This window comes from Dendropsophus ebraccatus, chromosome 10 (assembly GCF_027789765.1).
Source record: "Dendropsophus ebraccatus isolate aDenEbr1 chromosome 10, aDenEbr1.pat, whole genome shotgun sequence".
NCBI classification, from domain to species: Eukaryota; Metazoa; Chordata; class Amphibia; order Anura; family Hylidae; genus Dendropsophus; species Dendropsophus ebraccatus.
Genome location: NC_091463.1, coordinates 2003578 through 2021565, shown reverse-complemented (window position 1 = coordinate 2021565; position 17988 = coordinate 2003578). Strand labels below are relative to the sequence as shown.

At 49.2% G+C, this 17988-nt stretch overlaps 1 protein-coding gene across 2 annotated transcripts; it reads right to left on the bottom strand.

Annotated features, from left to right (window-relative positions):
* Positions 1 to 1542: 1542 nt before the first annotated feature.
* Positions 1543 to 17604, bottom strand: PSMD5 (proteasome 26S subunit, non-ATPase 5). 2 transcript variants are annotated; one of them, XM_069986503.1, is made up of 10 exons: positions 17395 to 17604; positions 8086 to 8230; positions 7078 to 7191; positions 6084 to 6212; positions 5855 to 5964; positions 5244 to 5386; positions 4969 to 5172; positions 2486 to 2595; positions 2261 to 2401; positions 1543 to 2078 (listed from the first exon to the last, which is right to left on the bottom strand). In XM_069986503.1, the coding sequence occupies exons 1-10, from the start codon at positions 17565 to 17567 to the stop codon at positions 1821 to 1823; spliced, it is 1527 nt and encodes a 508-aa protein (XP_069842604.1). In that variant the 5' UTR covers positions 17568 to 17604; the 3' UTR covers positions 1543 to 1820. The 2 variants fall into 2 exon arrangements, with proteins under 2 accessions (XP_069842604.1, XP_069842605.1); XM_069986504.1 differs by having other exon boundaries at positions 4981 to 5172.
* Between the last annotated feature and the right edge of the window lie 384 nt (positions 17605 to 17988).

Below are 17988 nucleotides of genomic sequence, written 5' to 3'. Positions count from 1 at the left end.
GCACCTCCCCCATATGTAATATACACACCTCCCCCATATGTAATATACACGCACCTCCCCCATATGTAATATACACGCACCTCCCCCATATGTAATATACACGCACCTCCCCCATATGTAATATACACACACCTCTCCCATATGTAATATACACACACACACCTCTCCCATATGTAATATACACACACACACACACACACACATCTCCCCCATATGTAATACACACACACCTCCCCCATATGTAATATACACACACCTCCCCATATGTAATATACACGCACCTCCCCCATATGTAATATACACGCACCTCCCCCATATGTAATATACACACACACACACACACCTCCCCCATATGTAATATACACGCACCTCCCCCATATGTAATATACACACACCTCCCCATATGTAATACACACACACCTCCCCCATATGTAATATACACACACCTCTCCCATATGTAATACACACACATCTCCCCCATATGTAATATACACACACACACACACACACACCTCCCCCATATGTCATACACACACATACACACCTCTCCCATATGTCATACACACACAGCTCCACTACAAAATCCCCAATAAATCCCTTCAGTCACGGCCACAGGACAATGGAGACAGCGATATGACACAGATGTCTCTGCACAGAGCTGCCAAACCAGACGACCCTAGACGGGAGGGGGCGCCATTCCTGAGCTTATCACCCCCCCCCGTCCTCGCTCCCGCTGTACGCAGGCTTTGGCTCCCTCTTCTGGGACGGATCACTTACTGATAATATAATAGGGAACGTTGTCCTGCACTTCTCCCTGATGGACCGGATGGAGACTGACAGAAGGCTGAGATACCACCCACCACCATAAATTATGTCCTCCATCCAAAGTGAAGTGTCAAAGAGGTGGAGCCAAGCTGCAGAATCACTGCCCACTTATTCATCTTTGTGTAGGACTGACATATAGAGTTCAGCATACGGCACCCAGCCGGGTCCTGGTCACATGCCTGCTATCCAACCAATAGCGGCACATACGGTGATATACTGAGACCGTGGCAGGCGTGTGTGCATGAGGCAGAAGGTGATGTGTACAGGGCTCAGTGCCACCCGCAGGGAGATGAGGGGGCAGGAGGCCAGCAATACAGAAGCAGCTTGGCTCCACCTCTTTGGCACTTGGCTTGAACAGAGGGCTTTTCATACATAACCCTTCCAGGAGGGGATGTCTGGCTATTCCCGTGTGACTCATAACCCCAACGTATCAATGGATCTCTTTGAGCTCAGTGATTGTTGCGTTTTGCTTTTCATCCAGAATGGCTGCCCCAGTAGGTGTGGCGGAGTACAGGTCAGACCATTATATTGTTGTCTATGGAAGGGAATCAGGATGAGTGGACAGCTTGTCTTCCAGCATAATGGCTCAGTGGTTGGCCGTGTAACCTTGCGGCCCTGGGTTCAGATCGCACCAAGTTTGTACGTTCTTTCCTTGTTTGTTAGGGGAACTTAGATTGTGAGCCCTAATGGACACGGGGACAAAGCCGACAAACTGTGTAAAGTGATTATTATTATTATTATTATTATTATTATTATTATTATTATTAAAAAGCAACGTCCAGCTTTCCTCCTGCCCTGAAATGTCAGCAGCCGTCACTGGAGCGTCCTCCGACCCCCACACTATTGGGCCCAGCTTCAGGCACCTTTTCTTCTCCAGTTCTGGAAATGGCAGAAGGACAGACGGGAGGCGGAGATTTCCAAAGCGCTATAGCGAGGGCCCAGCAGCGGGGTCAGCGAGGGCCCGGGTCAGGTCATCACTCACACAACCTCCCTGCCTACTCTGCTCCCTCCACCGCCACAGTGGACACGGCTTTGACGTAGTAGGGGCCCTCCCTGTGGTAGGCGCGCAGCCTCAGGTAATGCTGATTCCCAAACACCTCCGCCGTGCTTTTGGCGTGGATTAGCACTTTCACAAGTTCAAATTTGGCATCTTTGGAATCTTTGTCTGGATCAACGGATCGGTCCACAATATACTCCATGAATCCCGGGCTGTCAATCATCATCCGCTGCGCCCAGCGCTGGTTGGCGATGGCCTAGAGGAGGACGGGGGAACAATCACAGCTGCTCAGTCACTTCTGACTAGGAAAGCTGGGTGACAATATGGCCACAGCTCCAATGAGGGTTGTCAGCCAGTTCTCCCAGCTTCTACACTCATGCACTGGTATGCTGTGGGATGTATAGGGGGGGCTCAGCCGTGACCCCACAAGCGACTTACAGTGAAAACCTTCAGCGCTCCGCAGTGCAGCTCCGGGAAGGGCTGGGCGGCCATGCTCCGGAACATCTCCATGGGTTGGTTGGACAGACTCCGGAACCAGGATTCCGCCATTGCCAGGAGGTCGTCCGTGTGATCATCCGGCTGGAGAAGAAAAGAGCCACATCAGTCAGTCCACCCAGGTTACCGCGTAAGAAGGACAGGAGCGGACTCTGTGACATCACCTACCGGAAGGAACATGATGGAGGAGATGGCGTCCAAACATCGCACTCGCAGCTCTGTTGGGCCGTTACGTGCGTGGTGCCCGATTCTCTGGAAAACTTTAAGGAATCGACTTCCTGGGGGAAAGAATAAAAGACAAGAAAACTAAAAAAAAATAAATAAATCTGGAAATCACCCTGAGGAAAGAGAGACAAAAACACAGAGGGGGAGAGAGAGAGAGGGAGAGTGTGAGAGAGACAGAGAAACACAGAGGGAGAGAGAGGGAGAGACAGAAAGAGAGAGACAAAAACACAGGGGGAGAGAGTGGGAGAGACAGAAAGAGAGAGAGAGAGAGAGAGACAAAAACACAGAGGGGGAGAGAGTGGGAGAGGGAGAGTGAGAGAGACACAGAAACACAGGGAGAGACAAAGAGAGAGAGAGAGAGAGAGAGAGAGACAAAAACACAGAGAAGGAGAGGAGGAGGGAGGGTGAGAGAGACACACAGAAACACAGGGAGAGAGAGACAAACACAGAGGGGGAGAGACAGAGAGGGAGGGAGAGAGGGGAGGGGGAGAGAGAGTGAGAGAGACAGAAACACAGAGGGAGAGAGACACACAGAAACACAGAGGGGGGAGAGAGAGCGGGAGGGAGGGAGACACACAGAAACAGAGGGAGAGAGAGAGCGAGACACAGAGGGGGAGAGAGACAGAAACACAGGGGGGGGAAGAGAGCGGGAGGGAGAGAGAGAGAGAGACACAGAGACACACAGAGGGAGAGAGACAAACACAGAAGGTGGGAGAGAGCGGGAGGGAGAGAGAGAGAGAGAGAGAGAGACAGAAACACAGAGGGGGAGAGAGAGAGGGAGGGGGAGAGAGACACACAGAAACACAGGGAGAGAGAGACAAACACAGAGGGGAAGAGAGAGAGAGAGGGAGAGAGGGGAGGGGGAGAGAGAGTGTGAGAGAGACACAAACACAGAGGGAGAGAGAGACAGAAACACAGAGGGAGAGAGAGGGGGAGGGAGGGAGAGAGAGAAACACAGAGGGGGAGAGAGAGAGACAGAGGGAGAGAGAGACAGAAACACAGAGGGGGAGAGAGAGGGTGAGAGGGAGGGAGAGAGAGAAACATGGAGGGGGAGAGAGAGGGGGAGGGAGAGAGAGAGAGACAGAGGGAGAGAGAGACACACAAAGGGAGAGAGAGACAAACACAGAGGGGGAGGGAGAGAGAGGGAGGGAGAGAGGGGGAGGGAGAGGGAGAGAGAGAGAGAGACACACAGAGGGAGAGAGAGAGGGGGAGGGGGAGAGAGACACACAGAGGGGGAGAGAGAGAGAGGGGGAGGGGGAGAGAGGGAGGGGAAGGGGGGTATGAGAGAGAAACATGGGGAGGGGGAGAGAGAGAGAGGGAGGGTAAGAGAGAGAGAGAGAGAGAGAGAGAGAGAGAGAGAGAGAAAGAAAGACACAGAAACACAGAGGGAGAGAGAGACAAACACAGAGGGGGAGAGAGAGGGGGAGGGAGAGAGAGTGAGAGACACAGAGAGAGAGAGACAGAAACACGGAGGGGGAGAGAGGGAGACAGGGAAACACAGAGGGGGCAGTGCAAGGGGTGAGCCATCGGGAGATAAAGGATTATAATACAGAAGAGGTAAGGGGGGAATAATACGGAAATAGTTATATAAGGGGGAGGGGGGTTTATACAAGGGGTCCTCTTGGGGGGATAATACGGAGGGAGATATACAAGGGGTCCTGTTGGGGGGATAATACGGGGGAGATATACAAGGGGTCCTGTTGGGGGGATAATACGGAGGGAGATATACAAGGGGTCCTGTTGGGGGGATAATACGGGGGAGATATACAAGGGTTCCTGTTGGGGGGATAATACGGAGGGAGATATACAAGGGGTCCTGTTGGGGGGATAATACGGGGGAGATATACAAGGGGTCCTGTTGGGGGGGATAATACGGAGGGAGATATACAAGGGGTCCTGTTGGGGGGATAATACGGGGGAGATATACAAGGGGTCCTGTTGGGGGGATAATACGGAGGGAGATATACAAGGGGTCCTGTTGGGGGATAATACGGAGGGAGATATACAAGGGGTCCTGTTGGGGGGATAATACGGGGGAGATATACAAGGGGTCCTGTTGGGGGGATAATACGGGGGAGATATACAAGGGGTCCTGTTGGGGGGGATAATACGGAGGGAGATATACAAGGGGTCCTGTTGGGGGGATAATACGGAGGGAGATATACAAGGGGTCCTGTTGGGGGGATAATACGGAGGGAGATATACAAGGGGTCCTGTTGGGGGGATAATACGGAGGGAGATATACAAGGGGTCCTGTTGGGGGGGATAATACGGAGGGAGATATACAAGGGGTCCTGTTGGGGGGATAATACGGAGGGAGATATACAAGGGGTCCTGTTGGGGGGATAATACGGAGGGAGATATACAAGGGGTCCTGTGATACCTGATAATATGGGGGGACCACCATGGGGCACCCCTCTGCTTACTGCCGCCATTACCGCTTTTCTGTAGAACTTGTTTTCCCTCTAGGCTGGAGCCCAGGACCCCGAGTGTGTCCACAGCGACGCCAATCATGGTGGTCTCCTGCCCCTCAGCCATGTCATAGACTCTCTGCAGGAATGCTGGGTAATGCTCACAGATCTGCTGCGGACTGTCCACCATCGCCAGGTTCCCAAAGAATTTCACCAGTCCTGTGACACACAGAGCACGGCATGAGATAAAGAGCAGAGGAACATGGGACCCCCACAAGGTCAGACCTCACCTGGTAGATAGAGCCCCGAGAATGGGTCCGAGTCTGCCCCAACAATCAGGTTACATATCCTGTCAATGATTCCCTGCTGGGCGAGATACTGGCGTCCATGAAGCGTGCCCGCCAGCGCTGTGACCATCTCCACACAGGTTACCCTGCAGACCCCAACTGGTTAACAAAGCTAGTCCTACAGAACAGCCCAACTCCATACATACAGGCGCCACAGGTGTACACATACAAGCGGGGGGGGCACAGGTGTACACATACAGGTGGGGGGGGGGGCACAGGTGTACACATACAGGCGCCACAGGTGTACACATACAAGCGGGGGGGAGGCACAGGTGTACACATACAGGCGGGGGGGGGGGCACAGGTGTACACATACAAGCGGGGGGGGGGGGGGGGGGGGGCACATGTGTACACATACAGGCGGGGGGGGGGGGCACAGGTGTACACATACAGGCGCCACAGGTGTACACATACAGGCGCCACAGGTGTACACATACAAGCGGGGGGGGTACAGGTGTACACATACAGCCGGGGGGGGGGGGGGGGCATGGGTGTATGCATACAGGCAGCACAGGTGTATATAGATGGGGGTATAATGTGTCACATCCACTCACCTGACCAGGACGTCGTCCCCCGTCAGCTCCTCCAGTAACTGGGGCAGGATAGCACTGGCAGCACAGAAGCTGAGAGACTGTGGCGACACTGCAGCGATCTCTACCACCAGCTACAGCCAGACAAAGCAGAGAACACGCCAGTTACACGTATGACACCACCAGCACAGACCACTCATTATATATATACACATACACACATATACTCAGCAGGGACGGCATTCACAATCACCTCGTATACTCTGTACCGCACCACGTCACTGACCGCCATCACTGATCTCAGCTCCGATAACAGGTCACCCCCAAACAGGAGCTGTAACCCGGCCGGGCTCCCCGCAATCCTGGACAGTGATGAAATGGCCTGAAAACACACAGCGGTTATTATATATACAGCTCCTCACACAAAGATACAAAATGGAGGCTTTAAAGGTATAGTAACACAATAACCATCAGCACTCACTGGTGCTAGTGACAAGATATGTGGGGGGGGCTCATAGCGTTGCAATGGTGATCACATGGACACAGGGGTCTCATAGCGTTGCGATGGGGAACACATGGACACAGGGGTCTCATAGCGTTGCGAATCACATGGACACAGGGGTCTCATAGCGTTGCGAATCACATGGACACAGGGGTCTCATAGCGTTGCGATGGGGATCACATGGACACAGGGGTCTCATAGCGTTGCGATGGGGATCACATGGACACAGGGGTCTCAGCGTTGCGATGGGGATCACATGGACACAGGGGTCTCATAGCGTTGCGATGGGGATCACATGGACACAGGGGTCTCATAGCGAAGTGATGCTGGTCACATGACACGGGGGTCTCATAGCGGAGTGATGCTGGTCACATGACACGGGGGTCTCATAGCGGAGTGATGCTGGTCACATGACACGGGGGTCTCATGGCGAAGTGATGCTGGTCACATGACATGGGGGTCTCATGGCGGAGTGATGCTGGTCACATGACACGGGGGTCTCATAGCAGAGTGATGCTGGTCACATGACACGGGGGTCTCATAGCGGAGTGATGCTGGTCACATGACACGGGGGTCTCATAGCAGAGTGATGCTGGTCACATGACACGGGGGTCTCATAGCAGAGTGATGCTGGTCACATGACACTTGTCTTGTGTGATGTCACTCTGATAAGAGATTGCAACAATGTCTGACCCCTCCCCCACTGTGAAAAACAGCAGACCATCTCCTAGGTTACAGCACACACCTCCTTCGCCACCGTGATCTTGTCTCCTCCGATGCTCAGGACCATCTGCTTCAGCAGCTCCAGGTTGTTCAGTATTTCCGTCATGGCCTCAGAGTTCTCCACAATCCTCCCCACCTAAAACCGACAAGCGTTAGTGGGGGAATACACATCCGAACCTGCACCCCACCGCCGACCCCCCGTGAGGGCACCATCAGTGGGAGGGCACCACCAGTGGCGACAACCACCCGGGAGGTCAGCACCAGTGGCGGCAACCACCCGGGAGGTCAGCACCAGTGGCGGCAACCACCCGGGAGGTCAGCACCAGTGGCGGCAACCACCCGGGAGGTCAGCACCAGTGGCGGCAACCACCCGGGAGGTCAGCACCAGTGGCGGCAACCACCCGGGAGGTCAGCACCAGTGGCGGCAACCACCCGGGAGGTCAGCACCAGTGGCGGCAACCACCCGGGAGGTCAGCACCAGTGGCGCCAACCACCCGGGAGGTCAGCACCAGTGGCGCCAACCACCCGGGAGGTCAGCACCAGTGGCGCCAACCACCCGGGAGGTCAGCACCAGTGGCGCCAACCACCCGGGAGGTCAGCACCAGTGGCGCCAACCACCCGGGAGGTCAGCACCAGTGGCGCCAACCACCCGGGAGGTCAGCACCAGTGGCGGCAACAACCCGGGAGGTCAGCACCAGTGGCGGCAACAACCCGGGAGGTCAGCACCAGTGGCGGCAACAACCCGGGAGGTCAGCACCAGTGGCGGCAACAACCCGGGAGGGCACCACCAGTGCCGACAACAACCCGGGAGGGCACCACCAGTGCCGACAACAACCCGGGAGGGCACCACCAGTGCCGACAACAAGCCGGAAGGGCACCACCAGTGCCGACAACAACCCGGGAGGGCACCACCAGTGAAGACAACAACCCGGGAGGCCACAGTCACCCCCAGATGCTTACACCGCACCCTCGGCCCCTGCATGGTTAGGCCCACCATCAGCTCTCCGGCCGGGGGGGGGGGTACACTCACCTGGGCTATAGCCAGCAGCCGCACACTCTCCTCGGGGTGGTACAGCGCCCTCTGCAGCTCCTCCTTATAATTCCTGGCAACATGAACAGGATCCAAGGCCGCAAGGAATCGTTCAAGGATCGTAACGCACAAAGAAACCTGCTCCCTGCGGGGGGGGGGGGGGGGGGGAAGGGAACAGTGATGGGGGTGCACTATAGGGAGCATAGGAATGTATAGGGGTGAATACTGAGCAGACTATAGGGGTGCAGTGAAATATGGGGTGTATACTGTGCAGTATATAGGGGTGCAGTGATATATATGGGGTGTATACTGTGCAGTATATAGGGGTGCAGTGATATATAGGGGTGTATACTGTGCAGTATATAGGGGTGCAGTGATATATATGGGGTGTATACTGTGCAGTATATAGGGGTGCAGTGATATATAGGGGTGTATACTGTGCAGTATATAGGGGTGCAGTGATATATATGGGGTGTATACTGTGCAGTATATAGGGGTGCAGTGATATATGGGGTGTATACTGTGCAGTATATAGGGGTGCAGTGATATATGGGGGTGTATACTGTGCAGTATATAGGGGTGCAGTGATATATATGGGGTGTATACTGTGCAGTATATAGGGGTGCAGTGATATACGCGGTGTATACTGTGCAGTATATAAGGGTGCAGTGATATATGGGGGTGTATACTGTGCAGTATATAGGAGTGCAGTGATATATGGGGGTGTATACTGTGCAGTGTATATAGGGGTGCAGTGATATATGGGGTGTATACTGTGCAGTATATAGGGGTGCAGTGATATATATGGGGTGTATACTGTGCAGTATATAGGGGTGCAGTGAAAAATGGGGGTGTATACTGTGCAGTATATAGGGGTGCAGTGATATATGGAGGTGTATATACTGTGCAGTATATAGGGGTGCAGGGATATATGGGGTGTATACTGTGCAGTATATAGGGGTGCAGTGATATATAGGGGTGTATACTGTGCAGTATAAAGGGGTGCAGTGATATATGGGGGTGTATACTGTCTAGTATATAGGGGTGCAGTGCTATATAGGGGTGTATACTGTGCAGTATATAGGGGTGCAGTGATATATGGGGTGTATACTGTGCAGTATATAGGGGTGTATACTGTGCAGTATATAGGGGTGCAGTGATATATGGGGTGTATACTGTGCAGTATATAGGGGTGCAGTGATATATGGGGGTGTATACTGTGCAGTATATAGGGGTGCAATGATATATAGGGTGTATACTGAGCAGTATAAAGGGGTGCAGTGATATATAGGGTGTATACTGTGCAGTATATAGGGGTGCAGTGATATATATGGGGTGTATACTGTGCAGTATATAGGGGTGCAGTGATATATATGGGGTGTATACTGTGCAGTATATAGGGGTGCAGTGATATATAGGGGTGTATACTGTGCAGTGTATATAGGGGTGCAGTGATATATATGGTGTATACTGTGCAGTATATAGGGGTGCAGTGATATATGGGGTGTATACTGTGCAGTATATAGGGGTGCAGTGATATATGGGGTGTATACTGTGCAGTATATAGGGGTGCAGTGATATATATGGTGTATACTGTGCAGTGTATATAGGGGTGCAGTGATATATGGGGGTGTATACTGTGCAGTATATAGGGGTGCAGTGATATATGGGGGTGTATACTGTGCAGTATATAGGGGTGCAGTGATATATGGGGGTGTATACTGTGCAGTATATAGGGGTGCAATGATATATAGGGTGTATACTGAGCAGTATAAAGGGGTGCAGTGATATATAGGGTGTATACTGTGCAGTATATAGGGGTGCAGTGATATATATGGGGTGTATACTGTGCAGTATATAGGGGTGCAGTGATATATATGGGGTGTATACTGTGCAGTATATAGGGGTGCAGTGATATATAGGGGTGTATACTGTGCAGTGTATATAGGGGTGCAGTGATATATATGGGTGTATACTGTGCAGTGTATATAGGGGTGCAGTGATATATATGGTGTATACTGTGCAGTATATAGGGGTGCAGTGATATATGGGGTGTATACTGTGCAGTATATAGGGGTGCAGTGATATATGGGGTGTATACTGTGCAGTATATAGGGGTGCAGTGATAAATATGGTGTATACTGTGCAGTGTATATAGGGGTGCAGTGATATATGGGGGTGTATACTGTGCAGTATATAGGGGTGCAGTGATATATGGGGGTGTATACTGTGCAGTATATAGGGGTGCAGTGATATATGGGGGTGTATACTGTGCAGTCTATAGGGGTGCAGTGATATATGGGGTGTAAACTGTGCAGTATATAGGGGTGCAGTGATATATGGGGTGTATACTGTGCAGTATATAGGGGTGCAGTGATATATGGGGTGTATACTGTGCAGTATATAGGGGTGCAGTGATATATGGGGGTGTATACTGTGCAGTATATAGGGGTGCAGTGATATATGGGGTGTATACTGTGTAGTATATAGGGGTGCAGTGATATATGGGGTGTATACTGTGCAGTATATAGCGGTGCAGTGATATATATGGGGTGTATACTGTGCAGTATATAGGGGTGCAGTGATATATGGGGGTGATACTGTGCAGTATATAGGGGTGCAGTGATATATGGGGTGTATACTGTGCAGTGTATAGGGGTGCAGTGATATATAGGGGGTATATACTGAGGTATATAGGGATGCAGTGATATATAGGGGTGTATACTGTGCAGTGATATATATGGGTATATACTGAGGAATACAGGGGGGTGCAGTGATATATAGGGGTGTATACTGAGGTATATGGGGTGCAGTGATATATAGGGGTGTATACTGTGCAGTATATAGGGGTGCAGTGATATATAGGGGTGTATACTGTGCAGTATATAGGGGTGCAGTGATATATAGGGGTGTATACTGAGGTATATGGGGGTGCAGTGACATATAGGGGTGTGAATACTGTGCAGAATATAGGGGTGCAGTGATATATAGGGGGTGTATACTGTGCAGTATATAGGGGTACAGTGATATATAGGGGTGCAGTAATATATAGGGGGCATGTACTGAGGTATATAGGGGTGCAGTGATATATAGGAGTGTATACTGAGGTATATGGGGGTGCAGTGATATATAGGGGGCGTGTACTGAGGTATATAGGGGTGCAGTGATATATAGGGGTGTATACTGAGGAATATAGGGGTGCAGTGATATATATAGGAGTGTATACAGAGGTATATGGGGGTGCAGCGATATATAAGGGGCGTGTACTGAGGTATATAGGGGTGCAGTGATATATAGGGGGCGTGTACTGAGGTATATAGGGGTGCAGTGATATATGGGGGTGTATACTGTGCAGTATAGAGGGTTGCAGTGATATATAGGGGTGTATACAGAGGTATATGGGGGTGCAGCGATATATAAGGGGCGTGTACAGAGGTATATGGGGGTGCAGCGATATATAAGGGGCGTGTATAAGGGGGGTGCAGCGATATATAAGGGGCGTGTATATACCAGTGATATATAAGGGGCGAGGTATATAGGGGTGCAGTGATATATAGGGGTGTATACTGAGGTATATGGGGGTGCAGTTATATATAGGGGTGTATACAGAGGTATATGGGGTGCAGTGATATATAGGGGTACATATATAGGGGTGTATACAGAGGTATATGGGGGTGCAGTTATATATAGGGGTGTATACTGAGGTATATAGAGGTTCAGTGATATATAGGGGTGTATACAGAAGTATATGGGGGTGCAGTGATATATAGGGGTGTATACACAGGTATATGGGGGTGCAGTGATATATAGGGGTGTATACAGAGGTATATAGAGGTGCAGTGATATATAGGGGTGTATACTAAGGTATATGGGGTGCAGTGATATATAGGGGGTGCATACTGAGGTATATAGGGGTGCAGTTATATATAGGGGTGTATACTGAGCAGTATATAGAGGTGCAGTGATATATAGGGGTGTATACTGAGGTATATGGAGGTGCAGTTATATATAGGGGGTATATACAGAGGAATATGGGGTGCAGTGATATATAGGGGTGTATACAGTGGTACATGGGGTGCAGTTATATATAGGGGTGTATACAGAGGTATATGGAGGTGCAGTTATATATAGGGGGTATATACAGAGGAATATGGGGTGCAGTGATATATAGGGGTGTATACAGAGGTATATGGAGGTGCAGTTATATATATAGGGGTGTATACAGAGGTATATGGGGGTGCAGTGATATATAGGGGTGTATACAGAGGTATATGGGGTGCAGTTATATATAGGGGTGTATACAGAGGTATATGGGGTGCAGTGATATATATAGGGGTGTATACAGAGGTATATGGGGTGCAGTGATATATAGGCGGTATATACTGAGGAATATGGGGGTGCAGTTATATATATAGGGGTGTATACAGAGGTATATGGGGGTGCAGCGATATATAGGCGGTATATACTGAGGAATATGGGGGTGCAGTTATATATATAGGGGTGTATACAGAGGTATATGGGGGTGCAGCGATATATAAGGGGCGTGTACTGAGGTTTATAGGGGTGCAGTGATATATAGGGGGCGTGTACTGAGGTATATGGGGGTGCAGTGATATATAGGGGTGTATACTGAGGTATATGGGGGTGCAGTGATATATAGGGGGTGTATACTGAGATATATAGGGGTGCAGTGATATATAGGGGTGTATACAGAGGTATATGGGGTGCAGTTATATATAGGGGTGTATACAGAGGTATATGGGGTGCAGTGATATATAGGGGTGTATACTGAGGTATATGGGGGTGCAGTGATATATAGGGGTGTATACAGAGGTATATGGGGGTGTAGTTATATATAGGGGGTGTATACTGAGGTATATAGAGGTTCAGTGATATAGGGGTGTATACAGAAGTATATGGGGTGCAGTGATATATAGGGGTGTATACAGAGGTATGAGGGGGTGCAGTGATATATAGGGGTGTATACAGAGGTATATAGGGGTGCAGTGATATATAGGGGTGTATACAGAGGTATATGGGGTGCAGTGATATATAGGGGTGTATACAGAGGTATATAGAGGTGCAGTGATATATAGGGGTATAATGAGGTATATGGGGGTGCAGTTATATATAGGGGTGTGTACAGAGGTATATGGGGTGCAGTGATATATAGGGGTGTATACAGAAGTATATGGGGTGCAGTGATATATAGGGGTGTATACAGAGGTATATGGGGGTGCAGTGATATATAGGGGTGTATACAGAGGTATATGGGGTGCAGTGATATATAGGGGTGTATACAGAGGTATATGGGGGTGCAGTGATATATAGGGGTGTATACAGAGGTATATGGGGTGCAGTGATATATAGGGGTGTATACAGAGGAATGAGGGGGTGCAGTGATATATAGGGGTGTATACAGAGGAATGAGGGGGTGCAGTGATATAAAGGGGGTGTATACTGAGGTATATGGGGGTGCAGTGATATATAGGGGTGTATACTGAGGTATATAGGGGTGCAGTGATATATAGGGGTGTATACTGCGGTATATGGGGGTGCAGTTATATATAGGGGTGTATACTGAGGTATATGGGGTGCAGTGATATATAGGGGTGTATACTGCGGTATATGGGGGTGCAGTTATATATAGGGGTGTATACTGAGGTATATAGGGGTGCAGTTATATATATAGGGGTGTATACAGAGATATATGGGGTGCAGTTATATATAGGGGGTGTATACTAAGCAGTATATAGAGGTGCAGTGATATATAGGGGTGTATACTGAGGTATGAGGGGGTGCAGTGATATATAGGGGTGTATACTGAGGTATGAGGGGGTGCAGTGATATATAGGGGTGTATACTGAGGTATATGGGGGTGCAGTTATATATAGGTGTATACAGAGGTATATGGGGGTGCAGTGATATATAGGGGTGTATACAGAGGTATATGGGGGTGCAGTTATATATAGGGGTGAATACAGAGGTATTTGGGGGTGCAGTGATATATAGGGGTGTATACAGAGGTTTATGGGGGTGCAGTTATATATAGGGGTGTATACAGAGGTTTATGGGGTGCAGTTATATATAGGGGTGTATACTGAGGTATATGGGGGTGCAGTGATATATAGGGGTGAATACAGAGGTATATGGGGTGCGGTGATATATAGGGGTGTATACAGAGGTATATGGGGTGCAGTGATATATAGGGGTGTATACAGAGGTATATGGGGTGCAGTGATATATATAGGGGGTGTATACAGAAGTATATGGGGGTGCAGTGATACAAAGGGGGTGTATACAGAGGTATATGGGGGTGCAGTTATATATAGGGGTGTATACAGAGGTATATAGAGGTGCAGTGATATATAGGGGTTTATACTGAGGTATATGGGGTGCAGTGATATATAGGGGTGTATACAGAGGTATATGGGGGTGCAGTGATATATAGGGGTGTATACAGAGGTATATGGGGTGCAGTGATATATAGGGGTGTATACAGAGGTATATGGGGTGCAGTTATATATAGGGGTGTATACTGAGGTATATGGGGTGCAGTGATATATAGGGGTGTATACAGAGGTATATGGGGTGCAGTGATATATATAGGGGTGTATACAGAGGTAGATGGGGTGCAGTGATATATAGGGGTGTATACAGAGGTATATGGGGGTGCAGTGATATATAGGGGTGTATACAGAGGTATATGGGGTGCAGTGATATATAGGGGTGTATACAGAGGTATATGGGGTGCAGTGATATATAGGGGTGTATACAGAGGTATATGGGGTGCAGTGATATATAGGGGTGTATACAGGGGTATATGGGGTGCAGTGATATATATAGGGGTGTATACAGAGGTATATGGGGTGCAGTGATATATATAGGGGTGTATACTGAGGTATATGGGGGTGCAGTGATATATAGGGGTGTATACAGAGATATATGGGGTGCAGTGATATAGGGGTGTATACTGAGGTATATGGGGTGCAGTGATATATAGGGGTGTATACAGAGGTATATGGGGTGCAGTGATATATATAGGGGTGTATACAGAGGTATATGGGGTGCAGTGATATATAGGGGTGTATACTGAGGTATATGGGGTGCAGTGATATATAGGGGTGTATACAGAGGTATATGGGGTGCAGTGATATAGGGGTGTATACTGAGGTATAAGGGGTGCAGTGAAATATATAGGGGTGTATACAGAGGTATATGGGGTGCAGTGATATATAGGGGTGTATACAGAGGTATGTGGGGTGCAGTGATATATAGGGGTGTATACTGAGGTATATGGGGGTGCAGTGATATATAGGAGTGTATACTGAGGTATATGGGGGTGCAGTGATATATAGGGGTGTATACAGAGGTATATGGGGTGCAGTGATATATAGGGGTGTATACAGAGGTATATGGGGTGCAGTGATATATAGGGGTGTATACAGAGGTATATGGGGTGCAGTGATATATAGGGGTGTATACAGAGGTATATGGGGGTGCAGTGATATATAGGGGTGTATACAGAGGTATATGGGGTGCAGTGATATATATAGGGGGTGTATACAGAGGTATATGGGGTGCAGTGATATATAGGGGTGTATACAGAGGTATATGGGGGTGCAGTGATATATAGGAGTGTATACAGAGGTATATGGGGTGCAGTGATATATAGGGGTGTATACAGAGGTATATGGGGTGCAGTGATATATAGGGGTGTATACAGAGGTATATGGGGTGCAGTGATATATAGGGGTGTATACAGAGGTATATGGGGGTGCAGTGATATATAGGGGTGTATACAGAGGTATATGGGGTGCAGTGATATATATATAGGGGGTGTATACAGAGGTATATGGGGTGCAGTGATATATAGGGGTGCAGTGATATATAGGGGTGTATACTGAGGTATATGGGGGTGCAATGATATATAGGGGTGTATACTGAGGTATATGGGGTGCAGTGATATATAGGGGTGTATACTGCGGTATATGGGGGTGCAGTGATATATAGGGGTGTATACTGAGGTATATGGGGGTGCAGTTATATATAGGGGTGTATACAGAGGTATATGGGGGTGCAGTTATATATAGGGGTGTATACAGAGGTATATGGGGTGCAGTGATATATATAGGGGGTGTATACAGAGGTATATGGGGTGCAGTGATATATAGGGGTGTATACAGAGGTATATGGGGGTGCAGTGATATATATAGGGGGTGTACACTGAGGTATATGGGGTGCAGTGATATAGGGGTGTATACAGAGGTATATGGGGTGCGGTGATATATAGGGGGTGTATACAGAGGTATATGGGGTGCAGTGATATATAGGGGTGTATACTGAGGTATATGTGGTGCAGTGATATATAGGGGTGTATACAGAGGTATATGAGGTGCAGTGATATATAGGGGTGTATACAGAGGTATATGGGGTGCAGTGACATATAGGGGGTGTACACAGAGGTATATGGGGTGCAGTGATATATAGGGGTGTATACAGAGGTATATGGGGTGCAGTGATATATAGGGGTGTATACAGAGGTATATGGGGTGCAGTGATATATAGGGGTGTATACAGAGGTATATGGGGTGCAGTGATATATATAGGGGGTGTATACAGAGGTATATGGGGTGCAGTGATATATAGGGGTGTATACTGAGGTATATAGAGGTGCAGTGATATAGGGGTGTATACAGAGGTATATGGGGTGCAGTGATATAGGGGTGTATACAGAGGTATATGGGGTGCAGTGATATATATAGGGGGTGTACACAGAGGTATATGGGGTGCAGTGATATATAGGGGTGTATACAGAGGTATATGGGGTGCAGTGATATATAGGAGTGTATACAGAGGTATATGGGGTGCAGTGATATATAGGGGTGTACACTGAGGTATATGGGGTGCAGTGATATATAGGGGGTGTACACTGAGGTATATGGGGTGCAGTGATATAGGGGTGTATACAGAGGAATATGGGGTGCAGTGATATAGGGGTGTATACAGAGGAATATGGGGTGCAGTGATATATAGGGGTGTACACTGAGGTATATGGGGTGCAGTGATATATAGGGGTGTATACTGAGGTATATGGGGTGCAGTGATATAGGGGTGTATACAGAGGTATATGGGGTGCAGTGATATAGGGGTGTACACTGAGGTATATGGGGGTGCAGTGATATAGGGGTGTATACAGAGGTATATGGGGTGCAGTGATATATATAGGGGTGTACACTGAGGTATATGGGGTGCAGTGATATAGGGGTACACCTATGGGGGTTATATACGGGGGCCCCGCTGGCTCACTTGTCGCCGCCGCTCAGTAGGGAGAAGACACCGGCCAGCTGCAGCTCCGGGGCCCGCTCCCTCAGGGTCGGCAGGGGCAGAGCCAGCGCCGCCGTCTTCAGGGTCCTCAGCGCCTCCAGGGGGTCCTCACAGCCGGGCAGCCCGATCAGCACATCTTCTATGGACGCCGCCATCTTGACAAAGGGACAAACCTCGCGAGAATACTGCAATTGCTACAGCAACAGGAAGACAGGAAGACGAGATCTGAACCCGCCCCTCAGAGAGCCCAGAGCATCCTGGGGGTTGTAGTTATGTTTATTCCTGTCTGTATAAATACAGTGTATATATATATATATATATATATATATATATATATATATATATATATATCTAGCCACGGGAAGGACCTGGGATGGCATACTGCCCATGTGACCAGCCTCTTTGGGGGCGGAGTTATGGTCAGGCAGCCCTGTTCCCGGGCTTTCCTGTCAGTGTATTCTGTGCAGTATATAGGGGTGCAGTGATATATGGGGGTGTATACTGTGCAGTATATAGGGGTGCAGCGATATATGGGGGTGTATACTGTGCAGTGTATATAGGGGTGCAGTGATATAT